This window comes from Apiospora hydei (assembly GCF_038363865.1).
Source record: "Apiospora hydei strain CBS 114990 chromosome Unknown utg000003l_segment0_segment0, whole genome shotgun sequence".
NCBI lineage: Eukaryota > Fungi > Ascomycota > Sordariomycetes > Amphisphaeriales > Apiosporaceae > Apiospora > Apiospora hydei.
This window is the reverse complement of record NW_027117362.1, coordinates 1,762,033-1,787,561: the sequence shown is the minus strand read 5'-3', so window position 1 is coordinate 1,787,561 and position 25,529 is coordinate 1,762,033. Positions and strand designations below refer to the sequence as shown.

Below are 25,529 nucleotides of genomic sequence, written 5' to 3'. Positions count from 1 at the left end.
GGCTTGTCTAGCGACATCACTCTATTCAGTTCCGTTTCGAGTATCAACAACATGAATTTTATTTCAGGAAGTATAGATAGCTGTTTTTGGCTTCTTTTTTCTTCTTCTTCTCCTCCTCCTGCCAAGAGTCCTCCTCTTGGCGTTGTTGTAGTAGTTGTCATTCAGTTATTAACGCCGGTTTCCATTTCCTTTAGCCATCACAAAAAATGCTGGGGTATCAACCACTACGAAAACTACTCTTTCCCTCCCAAAAACATAGCCTTGAAGTCTGCATTGCTCTTTGGTTTGGCAGGGCCTGTTCCGTTTGTAGCGGCTCCCGCGCCCGCAGGTGCAGACTCCGTCGTCTTCGTGTTCTTGACGAATCCCAACGCCTTTTTGGGCCCCCGGCCGCCTGCTAGGGCTGGCCCGGGTCGCCGGATGCTCTGCGGCGGCGCCATCAGCTTGTCCGTCACGCGGTGTTCGCCCCTCTGGCGTTTCAACTCCTCCACCGTGCCTGTGCGCAGTTTTCGCCCAGGTGCGATTTCATATCCATCCAGCTGTAACATGGCTCGTCCCACAGTGTTGACATCAGCATATTCGATGATGGCTCCTTGGTGATTCGGCTGTAGCACTAGCTTGACAATGTTTCCATGTTTCTCTGCTAATGCTCGCAGTCGAGCGTCGTTGACCGTGTCGGGCACGTTCAAAAGTGCCACCGTCCGATCGTGAATCTCGCTACTCGAAGGTCCAGACTGATGCGAATCTGTTCCCTCCATGGCAACGTCCCCATCGGTACTGGCTTCGCGAGTGCTCCGTGCCACGGGCTTGAACTTAGTTTCTTTGCTGAGTTCGACGTCCAGAACCTTGTGCCCGAGCTTCGTCTTGTTAAGCTCGACAGCTTTCTCGGCTTCTTCTTTGGTGGCGAATGTAGCAAACGCCGTACCCTTGCTGTGACCAGAAAGGTTCTTCATGATACGGATGGTCTGCACATTGCCGTATTTTTCCAACACTTTGCGTAGGTCGTTTTCGGTCATCTTGAAATCGACATTTTTGAGATGCAGCTCGCGCCCTTCAGCGATAGCGCCGTCCCGCTTTTTCTTGGACGACGGATTCGAGTACTTCGACTGTAGCGTATACTTGCCCTCCAAAAGCTTCCCATCCATCCGAGTGGCCTTTTCCGCAGCCTCTGCGTCTCGGAACGACAGATAGCAGAAGCGACGGCGGGTGTCGAACTTGAGCGAGGGGAACCTGAGGTTGATAATGTCGCCGCAGTGCTTGAAGAGATTTCGGACATAATCCTCATCGGCAGTCGGTGGGTAATTCGAGACAAAAAGTGTAAGACCCGTCCCTGACTTGACACTGATCTGGGATGAGCCGAAATACTTGTTGTCCCGAAGGAGAGCTGACTGCATCTCCTCTGGCGATTCGAACTCGATCAAAGCCAGCGAAGACTCCCCATCCTTCTCCTTCTCAACGATCACATTAACAATATGGCCGTAGTCCTTGAAGTACTTGCGAATGGCTGTCAATGTGACTTCCGCAGGAAGGTTTGTAACAAGAACAGATGTGTTCTCTCTGTCACGCTTCAAATTCTCGTCAGAATTTGCTGTTTGCGAAACTTGAGGATCGGTGTTTTTGGGCCGTTTGCTGGCTTGGCTCTCGAGCTCATCTGAATCTTCATCTCGTTTCCTCTTGGAACTTGAAGGGGAGCCCTGCAATTGCAGTGCTGCGGTCTCTTCGGTGATAGAGCGAGCTTGCTGCTGTTGCGCCTCTATCTGGGCGGCGTAGGCAGCGGCGGCCTTGGCCTGCTCGTGCTGCCTGCGTTCGGACACGGCCTTTCGGGCTTTATGTATGGCATCGAGTCCTCTGCGCAAGGTCACGGCGTGCTCGTAGTCGTTCAGATGTTGTGAGTAGACTTCCATGATGCGCTCGGGCCAGTCCAGGGAGTCTTGCCGCAGGGCTCGCGAGAGGACTTCGGTGGCGAGGGTGGGGACACGAAGAGGCCTCTCCCCGTTGGCTGGGGTTGGACTTCGAGGTCTCGGTTGCGATGAGAAAACCATCATCTCCCACAGGTAGTAGTTGAGCCAGAAGTCGTAGCTGTTGGCGAGTAATGATTTTCCGGCCGCGCGATTCCAGACCTTGCGAGCATTATCGACTTCGCCCTTCTTTTCAGTTAGGTACTGAACGAGGATCCTTTCAATGCGATAGTTCGGGTCGCCTTGGTACTCTTTCTTGTACAAGCGCTCGCCCCAGAGTTGAACATCCTCAAGTGCAACAGACAGTCCGACGTCTGCTATGTCCACGGCATCTTCATGTGCACTAGGGTTCATTGCTGTACGCTTGAGATAGCCGCACCATGCGGCATACATATCAATCACCCCCGTCATCCCGTTCTTGTCAAGGGCCTTGGTGTTGGTTGCGGCGTGCTTGATATGTTCGACATCTTGAAACGTCAAGCCCGCCTCCTCGGCACCCAAAATGTAGCGGGCCCAGAGCATTCCTGACCAAGGACAGTGTGACACAGCGCGTTGGTGAACGCCTAGCAGATCCGGAATGTTATATTGCAGGGTTGATGTTCTCGATATGGTCTGGAGACTTGATATGTAGACGGTATAGTTGGCCCAGATCTCGTCGTCAGCAGTAAAGATGCCAGCAAGGGCTCTCGAATAGAGTGCAAGGCCAAGTGCAACAGGCATAGTGGGATTCTTTTGGCTTTCCTCGGTCTGCGCTGTTTCCCAATCCAAGTACTCTCGCATTACGGCCTTTTGCTCCTCGATGTCACCGGCTCTTTCAGCTTTCCGGAGCTTCAGTTCGCGAGTCTCGCGCTCGCTGTAGGCTGCCTTGGCGCCTTGAGCCAATGGTATGACCTCCTTGAACTCGGACTCGTACGCGGCATTGTTATATTCGCTGAGGAAGCCCGAGAACATTTGCGACGTCTCGTCCCAAGTGGCGTGAGGGACTTGGAGGCGGTCGCGGAAGAGATGTGTTATGCGCTGAACACCGGCTTGCGTACGCGTGCGGGCAAGCTGCTCCTGTTCGATGGAGATCCACCGGTTCCAGAACTCGTGGCTGTCGTTGACTCGGTGACTGATCAATTTGTAGCCGTCGCTCCATAAGCTCAAGGCCGAGTCGAACGAGAAAATTTGCCGGCCGAGCTGCTGCTCGTCGCTAGGCCATCCGGCCGCGCCGCTCTGGCAATTGATGAAGAGCGACCAAAAATATTCGCAGTAAGCCAGCCATATCCGCATGCTGCCTGGCTCGGCCAGAGTAGCGCTCTTGAAGAGCTCAACTATCTTAACACGCCCCTCGAGGTCATTGACATGACGGCGCTCCTCCTCGACATATGCCAACCAACTATCTTCACCGACGGGGTTCGCCATGGTGCATATTTTTCTTAACACAGCCAGCAACAAACCAAGTCTCTCTGGCAGCCTTCATGTGGTTGGCGCGCTTTCGCAGTTGGGTCTGTTTTGTTCGGAGGCGGGGTTTGCGCGACGAAGAAAATGGTTCGGAATGGAGGATGCGCTCGCGTGCGTGGGTAGAATGGCTTTGGTTTTTGGCGGTGGTTGGATGTATGCGCTGCGGGAATGACAGTGTGTGTTTTTGTCGCGCGCCACAGGATGATGTCGTGGGAGGTGTTGCCGACCGAAGCACGACAAGACCGGCTGCACCTTTTGTGTCTGTGTGCGTGTCTGTGTGTCCTCTCACCCGAAGTTTGACATCCACATCCACTGCTGGGAGAGGAGAGGGAGCAGTAGCAGCCGTAGCAGACAGAAAAGTGTCCTACTTGTCGACTTCGACAACGTGGGCGGTCTCCGCTGAAGCTGATGCCTGCCGGCCCTACCCAAAATAAAAAAAGAAGTGGGGGGTTCTTAGCGGACCAGCTCCCGCCTTGAAATGCAAACTAAATAAGTGAGTTTGATGATATGCTAGAATCGCCGACAGAAGTATCTCCTCAAATATGTGCGCTGTCGCCGGGGGATCCAGTGGTCGGGTTGCTGTTGTGTTGTGCAAGCTGTCAAGTCCTGAGTTTGAGCCGTATTGTTTTTCTCGACCAAAAGCTGAGCAGGACCCAAACAGTCGACTCAACACGAGCAGGGGGGAGACTTCGACAGGGCAATAATCAGGAGAGGATCGGCGTTGACAGGGGTGTGGGTACCGTCTGAGGGAAGAGTCCCTGATAATCGTCTTGTGTTTGGTCGAAAAATGTTAGACGATGCCTATGATCGACGGACGCGGACCGGGGCTTGTTGCTTGGGAAGAAGAAGCGAAGGAAGCCAAAAAGAGCAAGAAGAAAAGGAACAAGAAGAGGCTGTTCCCAAGAAGGCGCGTAGACGATTGCCAATGCTTGCTTGGCAGCTTGAAAATTGCTTCAAATGGTGGCTTCGCCCGCTTTCTGGTTGTCCGCCAGCGCGCTCTTTTTCAATTCCGGCGCCTCGGTAGGCAGGACGAAAAGTTACAGTTATCTCAGACGTCAACAACCCGCAGTGGAGCGGACGGGGTTGGGAACTTTGGGACTCTTTTTTTGCATGCTATTTTTTGTTTGCGCTTGCTGGTAGGTAATAGAAATCCCAATGGGTAAGGCGGTCGATATTGCGCGACTCGCTCGCACTGCTCTAGCGGCTGGGCCTAATCAGAAAAAACATGCCAGCGTATTAGGACAGGAAGGATCCTGCCTATTTCTCCTGCCTCCTGCCTCCTCTTGCCTCCAGCCTTTTGGGCACATGCCGCGCGAAAACTCACTTGTTCTTATTACAAAGAAAAGGGCTCCCCCATCCATCCCATACGAAGGGACGGAGATCTAGAAGGGTAGCCAGGGCCGCCGATCGTCACTATCCTTCCAGCCAGGGTTCCCGTTCGGTAACACAGCTGACAAACAGAGGTGCCGCCATGATGGCCAATCAGGGCGTGTTTTGGCCCTTCGGATCGCTTCCACCACAGCGCCTACATCAGCTGCGCATTCTTCCTTCGTTTGAGCAGCGGCGATTAAACTCTGGCAAGATTCAAAGCACAGAGTTGATCTACGATTTGAGGAACAGAACTTGCAGTAGCCTGCAATGGTGAGATGGACGTTTGGCTACAGCCTGCAGCAAGGTTGGGTTTTGCGATGCCTTCTCCCTTAAAGTCTCTTTTATCTCCTGCTATTCCCGCGTGTCATCCCAATGCAACCAGCACAGCACAAATAATAAGGGTCGACGGCAATCTCGGCTTTTGCATGAGTGGGAAGAGGGCCAAGAGGCGCCCCCAATTCCAGGCGGCGGGGCGAGACGTCACTGTCTGCTGCTGTCCAGTGGTCGGACTTTAGTTGTACAGGCGACTTGCAGGGAAGATGGCGCCCGAAAGCGGAAAGTGGGCTTGCCTGACCCCCCCGTCCGAGCACGTTCTAGACCCCTGAATCGGCCGGCTTGGTCACGCCCAACGACGTCATTGCACCACCGGGGCTTGCAGCAAAAAATAAGAATGCATCGATATCTTTTTCCCTGCTAAGATTGCGCTCCCCCATCTTCACGCTCTACTCTGCTTGTAACGTTCGGCTTATTCCAGTCCACACACCCCAAAGAAGCGCAAACGCTGCAATGTTTGTGTGACAGACAGACGCCGCAAGGTTCGTCTCTCCTTTTATCCCTTTTTTGCCTCGTTCTTCTTTTCCTTTTGACTCCTTCTCTCGCCGGCCACTGTCCAATGGAAACGCCCTGTCAATCAAACGAAGCATTGCCTTGGGACGGGCGAACGCACTTGCGACGCCCTTCTGGGCCATCCCTCCATTTTGGGGTGTCTTAGGCCTGGGGGTTAAAGTTTCAAGAGATGCCGTTAAGCCGGTGTCGAAAGATGACCACCCAACCTGACTCCTCTAGGTATCCTCTCTGACCGCTGTGGTTCCTGTGGAATCGAACACGATAATCACTAAAAAGCTCGCAATAAGCCAATAAACCGGAATTTCCTTAGTGTGCACGACTCATTCACCACGATCTATCGTCCCATAGACTAGGGGGAGCGACTGCTAGTCGTAGCGCAGAGGGACCCTAGGGACCCTAGCCTTTAGGGAGCCTAAGGAGCTCGTCTCCACTGGCACATCCGTTTGCGTTCAGTTAGTAAACGGGGTTGATTGAGGTCGGTCGGTGGGAGACAACCCGCACAACCCGAATTTCAAATCCCGAAGCGCGCCATTCGGTACGTCGTAGGTCGTGACAAATACGCGAGGAAGGCGGAAGACTACCAGCCTCGGCATTCAATAGTTGGCCGTTCGCATGAATACTTAATTTTGGGGACTGCCCGGTCCCGGTGGCTGGGGCAAGGCAAGGGAGTGAGTGCTATTATTCATCTACCAGAAGTAATTCCACCGTTATGCCGGGTGGGCTTTCCCATTGCGCTCGCCCTTCTCCCATGGCTGGTGTGGGCTGCAGTCAAATTTTACCGGGAGAGCAATATCTTAAGTACCTATTCAATGATTTGAGCAACGCGAAACCGCATATTCAGAGATCTCTAGCTACCTACCTAACCTACCTTAACAGCACAGCTTCCAAAGCACTGCACAGCACTACCGTATGCAGCCAATAGAATGGGTGTGGTGTGGTGTGGTGTAACAGCGGTTTCTGGGGCAAAACTCAGATGCGGCTGGGGGCTACTGCTTACCTTGCTGCTCGAACGATCGTGCTGGGAAACTGACAGGTCAGACGACCTACCAGAGGAAATTCCTCCGGAAAAGGCCTGCAGGCGACTGACTGATCGCGGTTTGCGCAAACATGCACGACAAATCAAGATGGCATGCATAAAGTCGGATGGGCATACCCAAGACTGGTAGCCTCAAGAAGCCAACTAGTGGCTCTCCGGTACTCAACAGTCGATCACATCAACTCGACGTAGCGACTGTCCTCAGAATTCGTCCTTCTACTCATAGTAGAAGGCTCCTTTTAGAATATGAAAATGCGGTTCTACACTGGCAACTGATGCACACAACATCCTGTACCCGGTGCAATGCCCTAGGACTGGTAAGACTGGGTGGGCGCACGCTCAGTTCTTGGGACGGCGATCGAGACCTTGATGCTGGCGCCTCTGTGCTCCGATCCGTTAAGAGCGTTGACAGCAGCCTGGGCCTGGTCGGCACTAGCAAAGTCCAGGAAGCAGAAGTTGCGTCGCTCATCGGTGCCGGGTGCCGATGGCGTCTTGGGGCTGATTCGCTTGCTAACCAGCTCACTAAAACACAAGAGTCAGACACGACCAATATGGCGCCTTGCACCACGCGCACTACGCGCCAAGGGGATATGGTAAAGCATGGATGTCAAACTTACACTTCAAAGCCGTTGAAAAGTTCCCGCATCTCAACGTCATTCTCAGTCTGGTCGAGCATACGCGGGAGTCCGCCAACGTACACCTGTCGGCCCTCCTCCTGAGCCTTGGAGCGCTCGTAGGTCTTTGTCGGAATGGATGAGCGACCACCCTCTCGCTCTCCCGAACCGCCCCAGTTGCCCCAGCGACTGGGGTTGGCACCGCCCTCTCTGGGCCGGTCGCTCCTGCGCTCATAGCGCTCGCCGTCCGCAGCGGGCGAGTTGCCGTCGCTGTCTGTGCGACGCGGCGCACCCTTAGGCAGGCACGGACGGCACTTGACAGGGCGGTCGAACAGGGGCATGCCCTCGAGACCGGTCATGGCGGCGTCGGCGGCCTCCTTGGTGGCGAACTCGACGAAGCAGTAGCCCGGGTTGCGGCCGCTGAAAGGGTCGACTGAAATGTGGGTGTTCTTGTACTCGGGACCCTTGCAGCCGTGCTCCTCCAGCATGGCCTCGACGTCCTCGGGCTTGGCCGAGTACACGAGGTTGCCGAGATAGATACGGCGACCCTCGGCGATGGCCTGGGCGGTGGCCGAGTCGTCCTGTCCGCCACGGGCCGGGCGGTCGTTGGAGCGACTGCTGTTGTTGCGCGAACCACCCTGAGTAGGATTACTGGGGTTGTTGCGGTCACGCTGACGCCATGTGGACGAAGGTGGGTTGCCGCCAGCCGACGGCGACCGCCAGCTGGAGGCGTCTCTCCAGTTTCCCGCGGGGTCTGACATTTTTAAAAAAAAATTTGGGGAGAAAGACTTGGGGGCTGGGGTTGGACAGACAGGCAAGACTACTTGAAAGGAGGATGCGAGGGATGGAACTTTTTCCCTCAACGGCGCGGATTTCCAGGAGCGAAGAAAAACTGTGCCTATGGGCTTGTTTTTGGCCATTCAAATCCCTGGACCCTGGGCGGTGGGCAGAGGGTCTGTGCTTGGGGGCGATAAGCCAGATTGCCATCCAACTCCAGGTGCCAGGCGCGCTGATTGTGCGGGGATAAAGAAAGATGGCGGCCTAGGCCAGGCCCGTCCTGGGTTAGCCTGGCCTGCTAAACCGCCGGTCAAAAACCAACGTTACCTACCTACTTCTTACCTGTACCTAACTTTTCGATGTGTGCTGACATGCGGATTGTGTTTCCCTTCTTCAGCCATCGTCTTCATCCCGTTTCTTACTGCTGAGGTGGTTCGTTCCTTTTTCCATCCAGGCCCACGCTGCTCCTTACTCCAAGATCGGGCCACTTCTCAGCAAAATTTTTGTGATCAGCACGGATGGCCACTATTATTCGTGACACTAACAACATTGGAACACATTACGTGGCAATGGGGGGCCTATGGTTCTCGTCCACTTGCGCATGTTCGGTGTGGGAATTTCGGTGTAAAACTGTTTGTTCTCGAAATAATGCGGTGACAAATAGGGGGTGATGCCCGATGTCCAGCCTCCCAGCCTCCCACGGAGGGAACGGGCGCCTTGCAACTCAGCCCTACCCTCGCGGTCCCACGCCGTAGGACTTCGCGGCATGCCAAATACGCCTGGAGAATCAGACGAGGTGTTGTTAGAACGCCTCGTAAGTCGCGCTATGCGAGGCTCATGTGTAAGGCACAGCCCTGGAGAGGTTGGGCAACATATTGCGGGTTTTGGTAACACGATCACAAGTCTGCCCAACGGTCAAGCTAACTCAAGTGCGTGGACGTGTGATAGCACAGGAGAGCCTCGGCGGATGAGCACATCTTCGCCTGCGTCAGTTCTTTTGGGCACATTGTTTTCGAGTCTACCCGATGCAGTCTAAAACAGCAGACATCTGGTTCAGCGCCAGAAAGGCTGGACATGAAAATATTCGGAAACAGGGCTTTACGTTGAGTATGGTTGCTTTTTTTCATACCAGCAAGCCAGCAGAAGCAAATAACCATCAAATTCAGACTAAAAAAGAAGATATCATACACAATACCTTCGAAACTCTCAAAAACATTCCAACATTCATGAAACAAGTAGAGCGGCGGGCCGTTGTTGGCAGAAGCCTCTTAACTCCAAGGTTATGCTCAATAGGAAGACGCCTCCGTGTGAAAGTTCTGCCAGTCTTGCGGTAACCCAAGTACTACATGAAGAAGCCATCGATGAAGTAGATGAGTCCTACGTGGATCCTTATGATCAGTTACTCAGCCGCGGCAAAGTCCAACTGGTTGCAGGCGGCGGCCGAAACGGGGGCTTCCGCAGCAACGATGGTTGCCTGTGCAGGTGACACGTTGAGGCCTCTCATCCTCTTGAGGTGATAGCCGTGCGCTATAGACAGAAGAGAACATTCTCTCTGACTGCTTCGAATCCGGTCACATCGATACTCCATGAACTGGCCGCCCAACGTATAAGGCGAGGTTTGACTGGGAGGGAGATAAGCCAGCAGGCATGAATGTCGGGCATGCATTGGCATTGCCATATGCCGCTTACTTAACTCTCTAAATGCAAGTGCATCAGCCCAGTGGCTCGGCGTACCTGCCACAGTGAATTCTGTCTGGCTTTGGTATTCTTGCGTCCTGCCACTTTGACTGAAACATGGAGGATAAGCAACCTACCAATAAATCATCCGCATATGTCTGGAAGTGAGCTGGCCCGATTCCGCCAAACACAAGTCGAGCAAGGCGTGGGTGGTCGGGCCAAACTCCTTTGAGGATGACGGAACTCTATTGGCAGTTTCAGGGGTTGATGTCTTGGCATCAGAAAAGTACCTTCCGCCATCTTTGTTGACAACAACAGAGACAATCATCGCTGTTCAAAAGAAATAAACGGGAAAATACGCTGATAAAACAAAAGTTCAGCACGATAGTAAACATACAAATCTAGGTTTGACCCAAATCCTGCTTGTTGTGCAGTTCGAGAACATGGATCGGGGATCAGGTGCCAGCCCAGGCAGCAATGCAATGGTTCAAAAAGATAGCGATACAGGAAAAGACGGCAAGACGACCGGTGTTGTCAGGTAGCACGTGAAGGATTCAAACCCCTAACACTTGGAGGCTGTGCTTCACAACCCGAAAAGGCCAAGTCCTACCTGCCACAGCCGTTGCGACCGTTGGATACAAAATAAGGGAGGGTAGGAATTTATTGGCTTAGCATGTACTGTAAAATAGCAGAACGTTCTCATCGCGCTTACCAACTAGAAGTTTATTTGGGATGGTTCTTGGTGATAGACGATCGTACCCGTAGGAGGTCGTCAACCGACATGTCAGAAGTAGCTACCCCTGTAATTGCATCGTGAATACGCCATAGGCGTCACCACCCTACAGGGTTAGATTGGCACATCACCTTAAATAGGATGCTGATGGATCACTCCGCTGTAGGAGCGGGGGTGGTCTTGATTGTGGAAGCAATGCCATTGCCAGTGCGATGGGAACCAGGCTTGCCAGGGGATCACTTCAGTCCCAGAGCGCATTACCGTTATAGCATGTGCTAACAGCACAACTGTGCTACTATAATTTGACCCCTAGTTGGTATCAATCTGCACCTGGCTCTATAATTAGAACGCCCCATCCTCCCATCCTGGCCCCCAACGGTACTCCATAGGGCAACGGCTGAGAGGCAACTACTGTAAGTGATAACAGGGAAGGGGGCGCCGTTAAATGAACGGCGTTTACCTTGCCTCATTGGTTCAAATGGGCGACGGCAAATGCATACTCTGTGATGGCTATGTATAACTTGACCAGGGCAACTTCCCAGATTCGCACTAGCAAGGGGTCCAACGTTCACCAGGCTGCCTGGACAGCCGGATAGCCACCCTGGTGCAGGGGTAACCCTAGCCTGGCAGGCAAGATACTGGACCCTCCAGAGACCCAGCCAATTTACAGTCATCTCTTACTTCTTTCTATCACATACCGATCTGAGATATATATCAGTTGGCTTTGGCAGCTTGAGGGTTGTCGTTACAGATTAGGCTACTGCACCTACTACGACTTTGGCGTTTCACAAATCTCCATCAACCTTCACCGTATCTTCTTGCTGTACCTTAACTTATCTCCCAACTCGCTACGCCAATATACCAGCCCGGAACCAACAATATGCCAAAGGCCGATCTGAGACCTGCCGGCGTGGCCAAATGTGGTCGCCCGCCCAACTCGGCATACCTTGAACTCATGAAGGAGGACGAAGACTGGAGGCAGCTGGAAAACGCTGCTGAGAGAAGGAAGATCCAGAATCGCCTAGCACAAAGAGCCTATAGTATGTGGCAACGTTGCATACCACCCATCTTCTCTTAGTAGCTAACTTGAGAAAAAAGGACGTAATTTACGAAATCGGAACAAGGAGGTCGAGACGCTCAGAGAACAACTCATGAGATTCCAAGAGGGGAACGGCCATAGCAAAAGCATCTTGCAAAGTAGCAGAAAAAGATCAAGCAGCAGCAGCAGTGGCAAGGGCAACAGCAAAGGCAGCAGCAGAAGCAGCCCCGAGGCATGCTTCTCTGGGCCTGAAACGCATCCAACAAGTTGCAGGCAGCAGCCTCCAACGAGTGGATGGTTAGCAGCTACGAGATGGGCAGGTCCACGTCTACTCTAGGGGAAAACAGCGGCGGCGGCGACCCCCAATTCTTCGACACGTACCCCGATCTGGACTCGGATGACTCGATCTCGTTTGCTTCTGGGTCTCCCCCTGGCGACCACCACTCCATTCAATCTGCAGCGACAGATTTTGGTGTCCAGATTATGTATGACGACCACGCCAAGCTCTCCCCACTTCCACCTGCCTTCAACACCATACATGTTTATGAAAGGGGCTGTGGAAGACCAGGAGAGGACCCATATTTGCCTGCAGATTTATTCCGCCACGGGATCGACTATGAGTCCAGTTCAGCGAATCAACACCACCTGGCGCCGCTCCCACAGAAACCATTGCCCCGATATGCTTCCCCAATCGAGTTTAGCCGTCCAGTCGCACTGGGTAGTGACGAGGGAGAGAACTCTTTCTGCTTTAGGTACGATAATACCAGTACTGCTGAGCCTGGGGTATCCCTGACATCGATACCACCCTCAATCACGGACTTTCCCGCCGCCGCCCCTGGAACCCATATCCATACCCACGCCAATGAACGACCCCGGAATTGCACAATGAACTCTTCAGATGATGCTGTCAACATACACCCTGCATTGTACAACGCATCGTCACGAGCAAGAGAGACTCCAGGCTCGCAACAGCCCGCCTGGCCGGGCATGAACGATTGTGCCGTCTTGTCGCTTCTGCACATTGCGGTTTCGGGCGGCTACGGGGAGACGGTGCAGCTCATTCTCGGCCATTGGCCGGAGCTTGCTCATGCGGTTGATGTAGAAGGATACACGGCGGCTCAGCGAGCTATGATGGCTGGCCGGGATGATATAATTAGCATATTTACTCACTAAGTAGCCAGCAGGAAGAGAATGGCAATTAGCAATTCCTTGTGTATATCGACCGTAGCAGTGGAGATGCGTGTACTGGTGAAATCTTATGTATAACAAGCGATTGGGCAACACCCTGGGTCCTGAGTTCGGCATCTTCATAACCCCTGCCTATCAGGTTACATAGTGAGTAGAGGAATCGTACGTCCAATCCTGGATCTCGAAAGTCTTTCTACAAAGAATCAAAACCTCGGTCCCGAGAATCGGGTCAATGAAGCCCTACCCCGAGCCTGGGCCCCATGCGACTGACCCAATATGTATCAGAAAGGCACAGACAGAAAACGGCTATAAAGCTTGGCTCTATGCGCACCCATGCAAGTCATAAGAATGGGGACCCAGTTGTAAGTGCCAAGCAATGACCTCCTCCACTCTGAGATCGCCGAACACCACCCATGAAGGTCGCCGAACGGGTCCTGTCTGCCCTACAGCCCTTACAAAACCCGGTAGGCAGGATCGCTATCCCGGTTCTTCGGTGGCACAGTTACTCCCGATAAGGTTGGTGACTCGTCGTCCGGATGGAAGGTCTGCTCCGTGCTGCCTATTCGTTATGTAAATCGGATGGAAGTCCGACACCCTCGTCCACAGCAAGCATCAACACGCGTTATGGCGAGATGGGTTAAAGCGGCTTAGCAATGATGGGCTCTGCAGGTCACGAGCGGGCCGTGCAGCTACTCAACCACGATCTCGGTCCCGAAATTCAGTCAGGGGTGTGTTGATGACACTCCTGCATATGTCATCACCCAAATTGCATACACGTGGTAACCATATCATCATGGCAAGACGGCTAAGAATAGAGCTATTGTCTATACTTGGGAACTCCATGGACCCAATAATCAGTCCTGTTCCGTATTTGGATAAGCCAGTCTACTGACCTACTACTATCGTGCGTGCCCTCTCACTGTAAGCCTCCATTGCGGCTCAAATTGCTGCTTAAAAGAAGCTTAAACGCTTTGCATGGGTTCCTTGGCGCTCAAAAGTGATTGACGTTGCAAAACGAAAGGGTGATGCGACTGTTGCTGGGGGCCGCTCAACGTTTCCAACATGGTCCAGGGGTCTGGCAAAAGGTGGGCCGCTCGCACTCGCATTCAGTTGGTGGAGAAACACAAGCTCCAGGGAACGGGCACTAGTCTTGGCGTATGGTTCTCAATATAGCCCACAAAGCGGCCGCTATAGTCATTGCTTCCCAGGTGCCAATGCACAACTCACATGCCATGGATCCGTACGGCGAAGTGGGCGGGGCAATAGAACATCAATTAAGTCCACCGTGAACACATCTAATCCGTAAATATGTGCGGGATAGGCGGGTTGCCTTCCCAAGGATCCCATTGGTACTAGGTCAAGTACGTGTGTAGTTTCACTGCCTTGCCATCCGAATCCCCGGACGACTCTGCCCAGTAAGGCTGGGACTCCCCAGCAACCGTTGAAGAAGTATGCGCCACTCATGGGGCGGAATGGAGTGGCCAACGAAAATGGCAGGCTGGCAAGGTGCGCTTCTCCTAGTCTCACCCTACCCCTGCCACAGAAACCTCCAACGCCGCTTGCCAATGCCAATGCCTAGATGGCTGTTCACGGAGAGCGAGGAAAAGATAAAGTTGCTACTACCGAAGACACCACGGCTCAAAACATTTGTGACTGGTCTATTCCGCAGATTGCTAGCAATCTTATAACCCTAGTCGGCCACTCCACTATCTGCACCTTAACACTACGATCAGCAACAACAGAGTCTAGGGGCATATAAACAAACCCACAAACATTGTGACTCTCAATTTATAGAAAATGGCCTGACTCGTAATTTGCAAGTGGACCTGGAACCAGGGTTCCGGCAACTCGATTAGGTTTACTGCCTTGGATACTCACACTCGCCTTCGTTCTCCCCACACGAGTTCTATCAGGGTAGACTTATATCATGTAGAAATCGGGGCCAAGAGACAACTTGAGATTGAGCCGGTATGGCGTGATAGGAAGATGATGTGAGTGATCTGAAACCCCCGCTCAAGATTTCATGTTAGTGTATCGGTTACATTTGCCTAGGTCTATGCCATGCCAAACTTCTCTTGCTCTTACAGCAGGCAGGAAGGACCGACGTGCGGAAACACCACACGCAGATAGTGTTCTGGCTCCTCCAAGTATGAGCACTGTGTGATATATGACGCCGTGAACACCAGGCGTGCTAGTCGGCAGCGGTAGCAAGCTGCAAACTGCGAAGTGATCCGAACGTGCCGTCTGCTTCAACTTTTGATGCAAAACGTAAGTAACCCTTATACCTTGAGAGCCATATGCAAACATCCATCCTGTACGCATGCCAATAACAACCATCCCATATCGAGTTTACCACCCGCACTGAATTTCGGTGCAGATGGCGAGTGTCGTTTCGTCCAAAGGTGTTTAGGTTGGTCCTTTTGCTCGTGGCCATGTCGTGACCTTTGGCACCGGAGCGCTCCCAGTTGAGGCGTCTCATCATCCACCACGTGGAGAAGGAAAGACGAAATACTTCAGAAACAAGACCGTAAGCTTAATTGAGAGAAGAAACAGTCCGTAGGAAGCGACGATTCCGCAGGTCCACACAACGATGGGACCAAGAATGGGACTTCTGTCCAGCCACTGGACGAATGCATGGGGTCCAGGTTCTTTGCTAATGCGAGACGTGGGCGGTGCATAGGCATCCGCTCCTGTATTAACGTGAACCGATGCCAGTACATCCCCATTTCCATTCGTAATAGTGACGGTAATAGTCTCGGTACTATCGCTTGACTTGATCGTATGGTTTGTGGTGGCCACACGAGTTGGTTTGGTCGAATCCATGTTGATATAATTGGGAACAGAATCAATGAACATAAATCTCTTCGATAATGGGGAAAGTTGGACATTTTGTAGACCCAACACCCGAAATTGGCTGCTTGGTTATCTGTGGACGGCATAAATATCCCTTGGACCGCAGAAATGCAAGACAAAGGTTTTGCGAGGCTGCAATTTGCCTCCGCAAGGTGTGTTTCAGCCACAGCGGGCAGTCTAGGCTCTGCAGTGAAGTGCCATAGCCTATCCTATGAGAATTTTCATACCATAGAAAAGACGCGGGGAGAGGGTGGCGCGGATGACCGGGTCGAAGCCAAACTATGTCTCAGCCCCAACCTGTAAAAGCACAAGGTGAATGACAAATAAGAAAACTAAGGAACACTACAAATATATGAGAGTAAAACAGGATTGCTTATGGATTTCATAACATTTATAGGAAGGTTTCTGTCCGCTCAGACAAGACCCCCTTAGATCAGTTACGAGGAAAGTTATGAGAGGCTCCAGCCAATGGGAGGACAGCAGTCATTCTGCTGCGACGTGGGCGCTCTGCATTGCAGGAGCTGTGCAGAAGGAGGGGAAATCTCACCACATATGTTGGAAAGACATGTCATCCACAGCTTCTTTCCATAGTGCCCTCCTCCCTCCCAGCTTCGTCGATTCAATGCGAAGTCAGCTCACCAGAAACGAAAGATACACAACAAGCAAACATAATCTCATTTTCTAGCCCCTGACCCTCTACGTGGCTCTCTCTCGTCGTGGTAATCCCCGGCCGTGACTGTTGCTCGAGAAATCCGATTTTCTCAAGCATGTCGATCGCAAAGCTACAGGCCTCGCTGGCTCAAGCCACAAATGAAGTGACCGTGGCAGCCGCGAACATCAATTTCGATTTCTGTCTCGTGAAATACGAGGCACCTAAGGAATACTGTCCGCTTGGGGAGCTCTTATCCGCAAAGCGAAAAGAGAGTGCAGAACATGGAAAAAGCCATGCCACTGCCCGTCGTCTAGCTGCGCTTTTTGAGGGGTCTGCCCGGACACGCCCAGGCTCATCAAGGCGTACGGCGAAAGAGTATCCGAAATCTCGAAGCAAGCGACAGATAACGAACATAAGAGCTTCTCGTCATCCATGTTCGGGTCATATACCGGCGTCGATGCCACTTCCATCTGGGCGGCTGCCACGTCTTCGCAGAGCGTCAAGACCGGCGCCATCCACGTCCACCTCCTGGCCTGCATGTTGGCTTCCATGTTCAGCGCTGCAGAGGCAACTTCTATCTGGGTGGAGCTGGTGGACGAGCGAAAGAAAGCCATAGCGCAGGACTGGGATCACAACGAAAGCATCCCATTTTCGGTTGCTGCAGCCGCGGTTCAACAAGACATCGCCAGAACACAGCTTGCCGAGTGGGACTCCAGTGCCCGCGCTTGGCTCCAGACCGCGGACTCCATCATGGTGGCTAAACAGACACAACTGCGTCTGATCCTTAAGAATGTGGACCTTCCAGTATCTGAAGAATCTTCGGTTTACCCTGGCGTTATAACCGCCTGGAAAAAGCACGCTACGGACGATGGAACGACTCATCCGGCATACCCCAAGAGGTCCATGATGGATCGGCTATTCTGGGACTCAGAGCATGGCATATATACCCAAACATAATCGTATTCGGAAGCCGCAACATCGAAATCTCTATGAACGATTCACTGGTCTCTTCAGGAGGAACTATTTCGCTTGGTTGCTCACCGTCGGTCACAACCCCTACCAATGGTGTCTCTTGGTCCCTATCTCTTGCCCACCTCAAGTACTACGGCCAGCCCGTGCAGAGAAAAGGGGTGTTTCGACCAGACCCCACTCGCATCAGTTTCAATCAACTACTATTCGTAGTGATTGGCTGTATTCTAACTCGGTGGCACGTTTCAACAGATCATGACTCTACCCAGGAAGCCATCAGGCTCCTTAGCTCGGTCTCAGAACCTTTCCCGCACATTCCAATGGAACCTTTTCGAGCAAAAGATGATACGAGAAGAGCATATGAAACAGATATTGCTGATAGGAAACAGGGAATACGGCTAATCTCCCAGGCTGCAACCATGGCATTGAAAGATCAGGAACGGTCATGGAAGTTTATAAACCTGGGCGGAAACAGATCGAACTTCCTCCCACCGCTGACGAGGGTCAATCACATCGAATGGCAGAACTTCCTACGCCCATTCTTCGGCTTGACCAATGTTGTGCCGCTGTTGGAGTGTTTTCGAAATGCGGATGGACGAGTTGAGTTTCTACGGCGCATGGCTAACAAGGCTGGAGGCTTCCAAGACCGCCAGTGCATCATCCAATATAACTATACCGACCGGTATGGCTCAGAGACAGTCAACTACGCCAGCGTTTTCCCTAGAACTCCGGTCCTTCGAGGAGACGATGAGCGACCCGTCAAAAAGGCCGCGCCACCTCATTCCAGGTGGCTACACTATCAACTTCCGGCGGATACAACAATCGTTGGAGAGACTATCCACATCAATCAGGATCCTATCGTTTACTCTCTTAAGCTTGAATGCACATACCTTCCCGGGACCGAGGCAGAGCAAGCCATGGAACTCTGGTTTGGTGACGGTGACGATGCTGGCATTTACGTAGCCATCGATTCAAGATCTCCTACTTCCCAATGGCCGGGCAGAACCACCACTACTTTCCCTCCGCCCAGAGTCACTCAGCAAGATCTACTCTGGTGTGCGGAGCACGGTCTGCTGTCAGTCGAGAAAATACTCCTGCAAACCACGGACAGCATCACGCGGACATTACAATGCCTCGCGGTGGCCAGCAATCATGCTTTCGGAACAATCCTGGGGCCTGTAATCCAGATCAAAACCCTGGAGAGCCCGTTGATACATGCGAAATCCATGGCATTTATAGGTGACCAAATCAAAAATGCAATACCGCAGATATCCACCTTTACCCAAGCCATTTCAATACTGGTTTACATGGTGGCAGGTCATGATATGTCTCATGATGAAGTCCCTAGTAACGTTATTGGAATCTCAGTTGGTGATTCTATCTTCGTCCCAGAGCAGGTAAACAACCAGACATTCCCCGTACCGCGATATGGGTTGGGCTAACCATATAAATAAGCTTTTGTGGGATCCTATGCAGACGGGGGCGAGGAACTCATTCACCCGTATCCTAGGAAACATTGGCAGACCAGGCTGTGTTACGTTCTTCTCGGTCGAGAACCCGATAACGGCCCCTTTGGACGAGAGCTTCTGGAGGGTCGCAGACCTTCAAAAGTTCGACGGCGCGGCGACCGATCTGTTACACAGCACATCGATGCACTTGTCCTTCACGAACTGGGAGCGGCCCCTCGAAGGGTTCCGGTCCGGCGGCCACCAGGACGTCGAGATTGCGCTGGTCGAGTCGGTTCTCTCGATCCGCGAACGGGGTCAGTGGATAGGCGACGTGGATGTCCTGCCGGCCCTCCGGAGCAAGATCATCTACCGCTTGCCGCCGCAGCATTCGTGCAGCCATCCGCGTACAGAACCGCCCCAGGCGTACATGACCTCGATCGAGTCCTGGGACGAGCTGCGGGAGTTCTCGGCCGGCAACGTCGTGGTCCGCGCCAACGGGAACTGGCTCGCGCGCCTGGCAACCACGGCATACCTGGCACAAAGCGCTGAACGGGATCGGCGCAATATCGGGAGGATCACGGTGTGCCCTTCTTCTGTTTGCTGGAGGTGCTTGGATGTTTCTCAATTCCCTGCCAATATCTACATTTACTGATGTAGATTCTTGGATGGCCGCCAATGTGCCACTCAATCGCATGAGTCTAGACAGAGTATGCACCTCTGGCTTTACTGAGCCGGGCCAGACTGTGCCTTCTTCAAAGTGGCGCCGTCTGTCTTGCGCCAACGACTTAGTGATCTTCGTGATTCGTCAATGCTGTTCAGCTTGGGCGCCATCCCTCCCCAAAAGCAACCTGGATGTCAGCGCGGCGCCATGCTATGTAGAGGTGCAACTTAGCGTACAAATTGTCTCGGCCTCCTTGTTCGCTTAAAATGTGTCTTAATCCACTCCTGTGGCTGCATATGAGCTTTACATGGCGACGCCAGGTGGATGGTACAAAAGCAAAAGGGGGTAGCTGCGGCTGACACGATATGGCTGAAAACCCAGCCGCCACGTACAGTACTGAGACTACAAAAAGGCCTTGACACATTCCGAACTGCCGTTGTTGAGAGGATCAAGCTTACCTGACTAAACTTCCCCGGCGATTACAATATGTATTTGTCCTCACCAAGCAATACGACTGACGCGGGTGCTGATCCAACTCCAAGTAGTGGTGCCCCGGCCCCGGCTTGGATTCCAGACGCTCCCACATCTCCGGTGCCCTCGGGAAGCCTGGGAACAGGAACAGAACTCCTGATTGGTGCCACCTTTGGGAGCATTGCTGGATTCATCGCAGTGGTGGTATTGGTCTTGATCATCAGGCGCTGCTGCCAAACATCAAGACACGGCCGCGAGCGAAAAAGGGAATTAGATCCGCCTTCGAAGTGAACGCGGGGAGAAAAGACTTTGAAATATTGAAATAGTCATGCCTACTCCTTTAATTGTCCACGCCGACATCCAGTGTGTCTATCCCATCAGCGGCAACTACGGCATAGCGCTCCGATTCCTCTACTACGTCCTGATCTTCTTCGTAGCTTTACTCCAGCGGCACCCCAAGTTCACCGCTGGCGCGGCTGCCTACTGCATCAGCTACGCGGGCGCCACGGCCATCCACGCCGTCCTCCTCGCCACAATATCCGCATCCTCCACGCCCTCCCTGGCCGACAGCTACGTGTCAGCCAATGACACCACCGCCCCCGTCCGGGTCGCCGGCCGCGTCCTGGACCAAGACGTGGACGCCACCTTTGCCGTGGTCGGGGTTGGCTGCTTCTCCTCCCTGATCTTCGCCGTCTCGACGGCCTCGTTCCGGAGAATGGCCCCGGCAAGATCAATCATCGTCCTGTGGGGTCTACTGATGTTCGTGTGTATAGTCGCTTGCATGGTCAACTTCTACGGTGTCAACGAATCGGAAACCGGTCCCTTCTTGCAATCCCGCTTTTACCCACCGGGAGCCGACGATGGGCTCCCGTTGTCGGGTGTAGAGTCGCCGGATCTGGGGCAGGATTGGAACGAGACGATATGGTCCTTTTTCGACCGCAGTGGCCAAACCACGGACCAGAACTGCTTTTACCCGTGCCTGGCTTCTTCGCAGATGATGCGGGACCAATCCGATATCCAAATCATCCCATTCAGCAGCCTTAAGATCGCAGGAGGACCGGGACGCACCGTCTATATGCTGATGACCGTCATCACCTGGGGCGCTCTGCCCCTGACCGTACTGGCAGGATTCGTGTTGGTGGCAGGCCAGTGGGTTGGCTGGTTCCCGCCCGCGGACAGTCCTCCGTTCGCGGGAAACGCATCGCTCTGGAACAACCTGCGACCATCCTCGGGGGAAGAAAGCGTCTCAAAGCGGACGGATATCAAATCAGTCACCCTGGCAGTGCTGCAGGTCTACGCTCTCATCGTCACGCCCATCCTAATGGTCGTTCTGATCGTCTTCATGGAGTGGTCGCTAACCGTCTACCCGCCCCTCGGAAACGGTCTGGCACGTCGGCCAGTGGTCGCCGTTGGTTGGTGTGGGATCCGTGTTCATCGCTATACTGGTTTCGGGAGACTGGACGCCGCTTAAGTTTATAGCTCTCCATCGCATGAGGATGGCACACTTGGGACGATTTTCTATGACACGGGTTATGCGGCAGATATATGTCCGTCCAGCAAGAGGAAATCACGGGCCAACCTGAAATTCAATAGGACAAGCGATGGTGGGTGGGGATTAGAAGAAATTTCTATATACTGCCTCCCTTTGAATAATAGTGTACAAGTGACTTCCCTTCTGTCTGATATTGCCAGGCATTTGACCGGGGCGTAGACTGGCGTGTTGGCCGCTTTACAGCGACGGTTCTAGAACTAATGACCAGGGGCTACTCTAACAGTAAGCACTGGCAGAGCCAAGATATTTTAGTGGCGTTGCTTGGATGGTCCGCGGAGGATCTTCAAAAGTTAGACGGTGTCGAGGCCGGTAGCGTCGGAGTTGGACACGAAGGAAAGCAGCCGGCGTTACCGCTTACATCCGAATTAAGAGCACGAAAAAGCCCAGAACTAGTCTTCCTTCCCCCTCTTTTCTTTTATCACTTTGGTCCTGGCGACATCAAAACCCACGCCATAATACGCCGTCAACATGGCCGACAAGGTATCTGCAACGCAACTCCAAGACTTGCAAGCATGTCTAGGCCCCGAAGTCGAGATCTTGACGGAGAAAGACAGCGGCGATCGGTTTCAGGAATTCGCTCAGGGCTGGACCAACATCGGTCGTGCAACGCCCGGGGCTATCGTCCTGCCGCTGACGGAGGAGCAGATCCAGAAGACGGTATGATAAACATTGCCATATTCCCTTCAGATCTGATGTTATTGTCGATTTGCCATTAACACAAACCTTTCGCGGGTAATTAGGTGCAATGGGCTGTTCAGTCGTCTGTGCCGTTTGTAACCAAGAGCGGCGGCCACAGCGAGTGGTCCTCCATAGGTGAGGAGGGCATAGTCATAAACGTGAAGAAGTTCTCCGGTATCGAGGTGGACTCCGCAACCCAGACGGCCCGGTTGAAAGGCAGCATGTTGTCGAAAGAGGTTGCCGTGGCTCTAGCGGCCACTGGAAGCTTCACAGCGCTGGGAAACGGCAATACCGTTGGCGCCATCCCCTATTTCCTCGGCGGGGGATCATCTGTTACCAATTCCATCACTGGTTATGGATCGGACCAGGTCATAGCAGCTCGCATGATCGATGCCAAAGGCCGTCTAGTCGAAGTCACCGAGGAGAAGGAGCCGGATCTACTCTATGCTATCCGAGGCGCGGGCCAGTTCTTCGGTCTAGTCACGGAGCTCACCGTTAAGACTACCCCCTCTGTCCGCGCTGGGCAACGACCAGAGCGTCATCTGGGTCGGAGCCTTTGTGTTTCCCCTCGAGCGCGCGAAGGAAGTGGCCGAGATCATGAAGCCGCTGATGGACGATGCCAGCTGGGCAACGGCGGGTCTTATCATGACTATGGCTTCTCCCCCGGCACGGAAGCCAGCCCTCGTTATCTCGGCGAGATATACTGGCAACCCTGACGGCGCGAAAATTGCATACAAGCCCTTGTATGACTTACAACCACTGGTGGCCAATGGTGGACCGGTACCTATTCAGAATGCCAGCGACGCACGCGAAATGCTGTGTAAAGGGTGACTTCAAGCGCTTCGGCATCGTCGGACTGAAACGTTTTGACATTGATAGCTTCCTAAAGACTATCGAAGTTTGGAAGGCACTGGTAGAACAATGCCCCGACGCAATGAACACGGCCTTCAATTTCCAGTGGGACTCTCGACCACCCAAGACACCCGAGTTCGAGTCGGCAATGTCCCTTCACGACACCAGGTACTGGCAGTAAGCGAGAACCTCATTATTCCTGCTACTTTTAGTGATCAAGAACTTAAAGGGACACTAGGAACAACCTCATCTGGCACACAGACCCAAAGACACGGCAACAGGTCGACATGTTCAACGACGAGTGCATCAGGATCATGCGCGGCCCCGATCGATCCGAGTACGCCGACTTCCAAAACGGTACTCGCACCGGACCCATTGAACTGCGTTTCCGGGGCCCCGGCAAACTTGACAAGTTGAAGGCGCTGAAGTTGAAATGGGATCCCGCAGGCGTGTTCACAAGGCAGCTGTTGGACTAAAACGTAGAGAAAAGCTGCACATTTGTAGGCGAATAACTCGTTCGATATTGTTATATCCAAAGATGACTATTTCACCGGACCAACATCTAACCCATCTCCTCTTCAGTTTGTCTTATAGAACTAAACAGGCAAATGCAAAAGAACAGTACAAAATCGATGACCTCCTTGAACCCCTGAATCATAATCGTCGTCACACCCACGCATATTCAGTACGCCTGTTGCGAGGCACTGTACTCTTTAGCCCCATAACTCCCCCGCCCGCCGTGTTCCGCCTCCTCCACCTCCAAGCTGCCCTTGTGGATGACCCGCTCGACGTCCGCCGGCCGCGTGAAAAGGTCACGGTTCTCGTCCACGAGGCGGGCCGGGTCCAGGACGATGAAAATCCAGACGGCGAGGACCATGAGGAGCCCGTCGAGCGCGACAAAGTACCGCTCGTGCAGCATAAGGTGGCCCGTCCAGCCCTCGGCCAGCTCGACGACGCGGAACAGGTTGCGGGCGACGATGCAGACGAGCGAGATGAAGAGGGCCGTCAGGACGGAGTAGTATTGCTTGGGGACGCTGCCGCCGTCGACGTCGCCGATGCTGCGGGCGGAGGACGCCGATTTCGAGATGCGGCGCAGGAAGTCGACGGCGAGGCCGGCGAACACGGCCATGGTCGCGAGCTGGAAGACGATGCCGGCGATCATGGTGTTGGTCCCGGGCGTGGGGTTCTTCCGGGTCCGTTGGGCGCTGGCGGCCATGGCGGCGCCTATGGCCTGGATAATAAGGGTGACCCAGTCGCAGGTGAGGAAGATGATTGTGTACATCCTGGACGACAGCATGCTGGACTCTGGGCCGAATATCTGGATGAGCTGGCCCAGCAAGATGTATAGCGCCGCCGTGACGAAGACGGGGCCGATGATCAGAGTGACGATCTGCATTAGGTAGGCGTGTTGATTATACGGGCATTGGGAGCCCCAGGTGCGGCCGACCCACCCAATCAGCTCGACTAAGAGTAGTAATCATGTCAGTCTTTTCCTTTTTTGCCTGGGTGATAGTGATGAGGATGGAGTTACTACTCACCGAATGCTCCATATGACAAGGCAACAGACACCCATCGCTTCTTCCGCATGCTGAGGGTAAGGTGGTATATGAGCGCGAAGGCAAAGAGCACGATGAAGGACGCTCCCGCGGCCAGGCTCGGTCGGTAGCCATAGTTGTAGGGCACGCCGGGAAGTTTCTCGGCCCAGCAGTTGTTTGGGCTTCTGATTTGCTCGGGGAGCGAGGCTAGGAAGTCTGCTTTGCTGCCCATGGTGAAGAAGTGAGGGAACTCGTCGAGTCGTTATAGAAGAATGAAGAAAAGAAAAAAGGGAGAAAGATGAAAAGAAACCAGAAGAGTGTCGAAGCGAGTACACACAACGACTTTGTAAGGACTGTCTCCGTGGTGTTCGATCTGTTATCGCAGATGCCTATGTGAGAAGTCGCCAATGCCAGAAACACCTTTCCATCAGGAATTGCCCGGTCTATTTGAACTCCTCGCGTTTCCATGTCGCCACAGAGTCCAAGGTCCATCGTGTGCGACTCAGCGTAGTTGTTGAAGAACGACACTATACTACTTTGGGAAGAATGGCACTTTACTATTTTCGCACCCGGGCTGAGCTGTCAAGATGGAGACCCTGTTTCTGCGCCGCAGGAAACCTTAACTGAGTAAACGATTGGTTGTCTGGCTGCGAACCAAAACATGAAACGAACGACCCAAGGCCGTAGTTCATAGCATTGACCCCTGAATGGATCCTTTTGGCTATATTCAGCCTGTCCGGGGTCGGGGGTTTTGTATCAGACCCACAAATTGTCTATCAGCGAGTCAGGGTTCATTATGCGTTGCTATAGATGCATCTCGTAGATCGTGTGGCGATGGCAGGTCACAACTAGATGATTCCTGGCCACCTCATGTTCTGCGCATCCAACCCAACGGTGGCTGGCAGTTAAGCCTCCTGGGTGCTGAGTAGGTACGAATGCTACGTCGCTGACTCTTCTGTGTCACCAAGTAGCCAAGAGGGCGCCCTAGGGAACTCCCTCTGTTCTAAACATCAACGTTATAGTTTCTAGAAAGCAATGTCAGATCTCCTCCACGGCCGTGTGTCGGTGCTCGGCTCAGCTTTGGTGCACAGGGCGCTGATGTTGTCAGCTTGGCATTCCCACCAAGAGTAGTCTAATTCAACATCTGGCAGTGGCACAACATACAGTAGCCCTGTCACA

At 53.3% G+C, this 25,529-nt stretch overlaps 8 protein-coding genes across 8 annotated transcripts; 5 read left to right on the top strand and 3 right to left on the bottom strand.

Annotated features, from left to right (window-relative positions):
• Positions 1-233: 233 nt before the first annotated feature.
• On the bottom strand, positions 234-3,359 carry PG997_002372 (uncharacterized protein; the record flags this gene model as incomplete). The annotated part of the gene is made up of 1 exon (XM_066806687.1): positions 234-3,359. The coding sequence occupies one exon, from the start codon at positions 3,357-3,359 to the stop codon at positions 234-236; it is 3,126 nt and encodes a 1,041-aa protein (XP_066673983.1).
• Positions 3,360-6,959: 3,600 nt separating this feature from the next.
• Positions 6,960-8,026, bottom strand: PG997_002371 (uncharacterized protein; the record flags this gene model as incomplete). The annotated part of the gene is made up of 2 exons (XM_066806686.1): positions 6,960-7,173; positions 7,269-8,026. 2 exons carry the CDS (start codon positions 8,024-8,026, stop codon positions 6,960-6,962), a joined length of 972 nt encoding a protein of 323 aa, XP_066673982.1.
• A 3,306-nt stretch (positions 8,027-11,332) lies between these two features.
• On the top strand, positions 11,333-12,664 carry PG997_002370 (uncharacterized protein; the record flags this gene model as incomplete). The annotated part of the gene is made up of 3 exons (XM_066806685.1): positions 11,333-11,492; positions 11,551-11,788; positions 11,839-12,664. The coding sequence occupies 3 exons, from the start codon at positions 11,333-11,335 to the stop codon at positions 12,662-12,664; spliced, it is 1,224 nt and encodes a 407-aa protein (XP_066673981.1).
• Positions 12,665-16,299: 3,635 nt separating this feature from the next.
• PG997_002369 (uncharacterized protein) lies at positions 16,300-17,141 on the top strand (the record flags this gene model as incomplete). The annotated part of the gene is made up of 2 exons (XM_066806684.1): positions 16,300-16,514; positions 16,535-17,141. 2 exons carry the CDS (start codon positions 16,300-16,302, stop codon positions 17,139-17,141), a joined length of 822 nt encoding a protein of 273 aa, XP_066673980.1.
• A 32-nt stretch (positions 17,142-17,173) lies between these two features.
• Positions 17,174-19,253, top strand: PG997_002368 (uncharacterized protein; the record flags this gene model as incomplete). Its single annotated transcript, XM_066806683.1, has 2 exons — positions 17,174-18,550; positions 18,630-19,253. The coding sequence occupies 2 exons, from the start codon at positions 17,174-17,176 to the stop codon at positions 19,251-19,253; spliced, it is 2,001 nt and encodes a 666-aa protein (XP_066673979.1).
• An 808-nt stretch (positions 19,254-20,061) lies between these two features.
• Positions 20,062-21,204, top strand: PG997_002367 (uncharacterized protein; the record flags this gene model as incomplete). The annotated part of the gene is made up of 1 exon (XM_066806682.1): positions 20,062-21,204. One exon carries the CDS (start codon positions 20,062-20,064, stop codon positions 21,202-21,204), a length of 1,143 nt encoding a protein of 380 aa, XP_066673978.1.
• A 549-nt stretch (positions 21,205-21,753) lies between these two features.
• On the top strand, positions 21,754-23,291 carry PG997_002366 (uncharacterized protein; the record flags this gene model as incomplete). Its single annotated transcript, XM_066806681.1, has 5 exons — positions 21,754-21,942; positions 22,026-22,475; positions 22,498-22,725; positions 22,790-22,992; positions 23,054-23,291. The coding sequence occupies 5 exons, from the start codon at positions 21,754-21,756 to the stop codon at positions 23,289-23,291; spliced, it is 1,308 nt and encodes a 435-aa protein (XP_066673977.1).
• Positions 23,292-23,497: 206 nt separating this feature from the next.
• PG997_002365 (uncharacterized protein) lies at positions 23,498-24,582 on the bottom strand (the record flags this gene model as incomplete). The annotated part of the gene is made up of 2 exons (XM_066806680.1): positions 23,498-24,279; positions 24,354-24,582. 2 exons carry the CDS (start codon positions 24,580-24,582, stop codon positions 23,498-23,500), a joined length of 1,011 nt encoding a protein of 336 aa, XP_066673976.1.
• Positions 24,583-25,529: the final 947 nt, after the last annotated feature.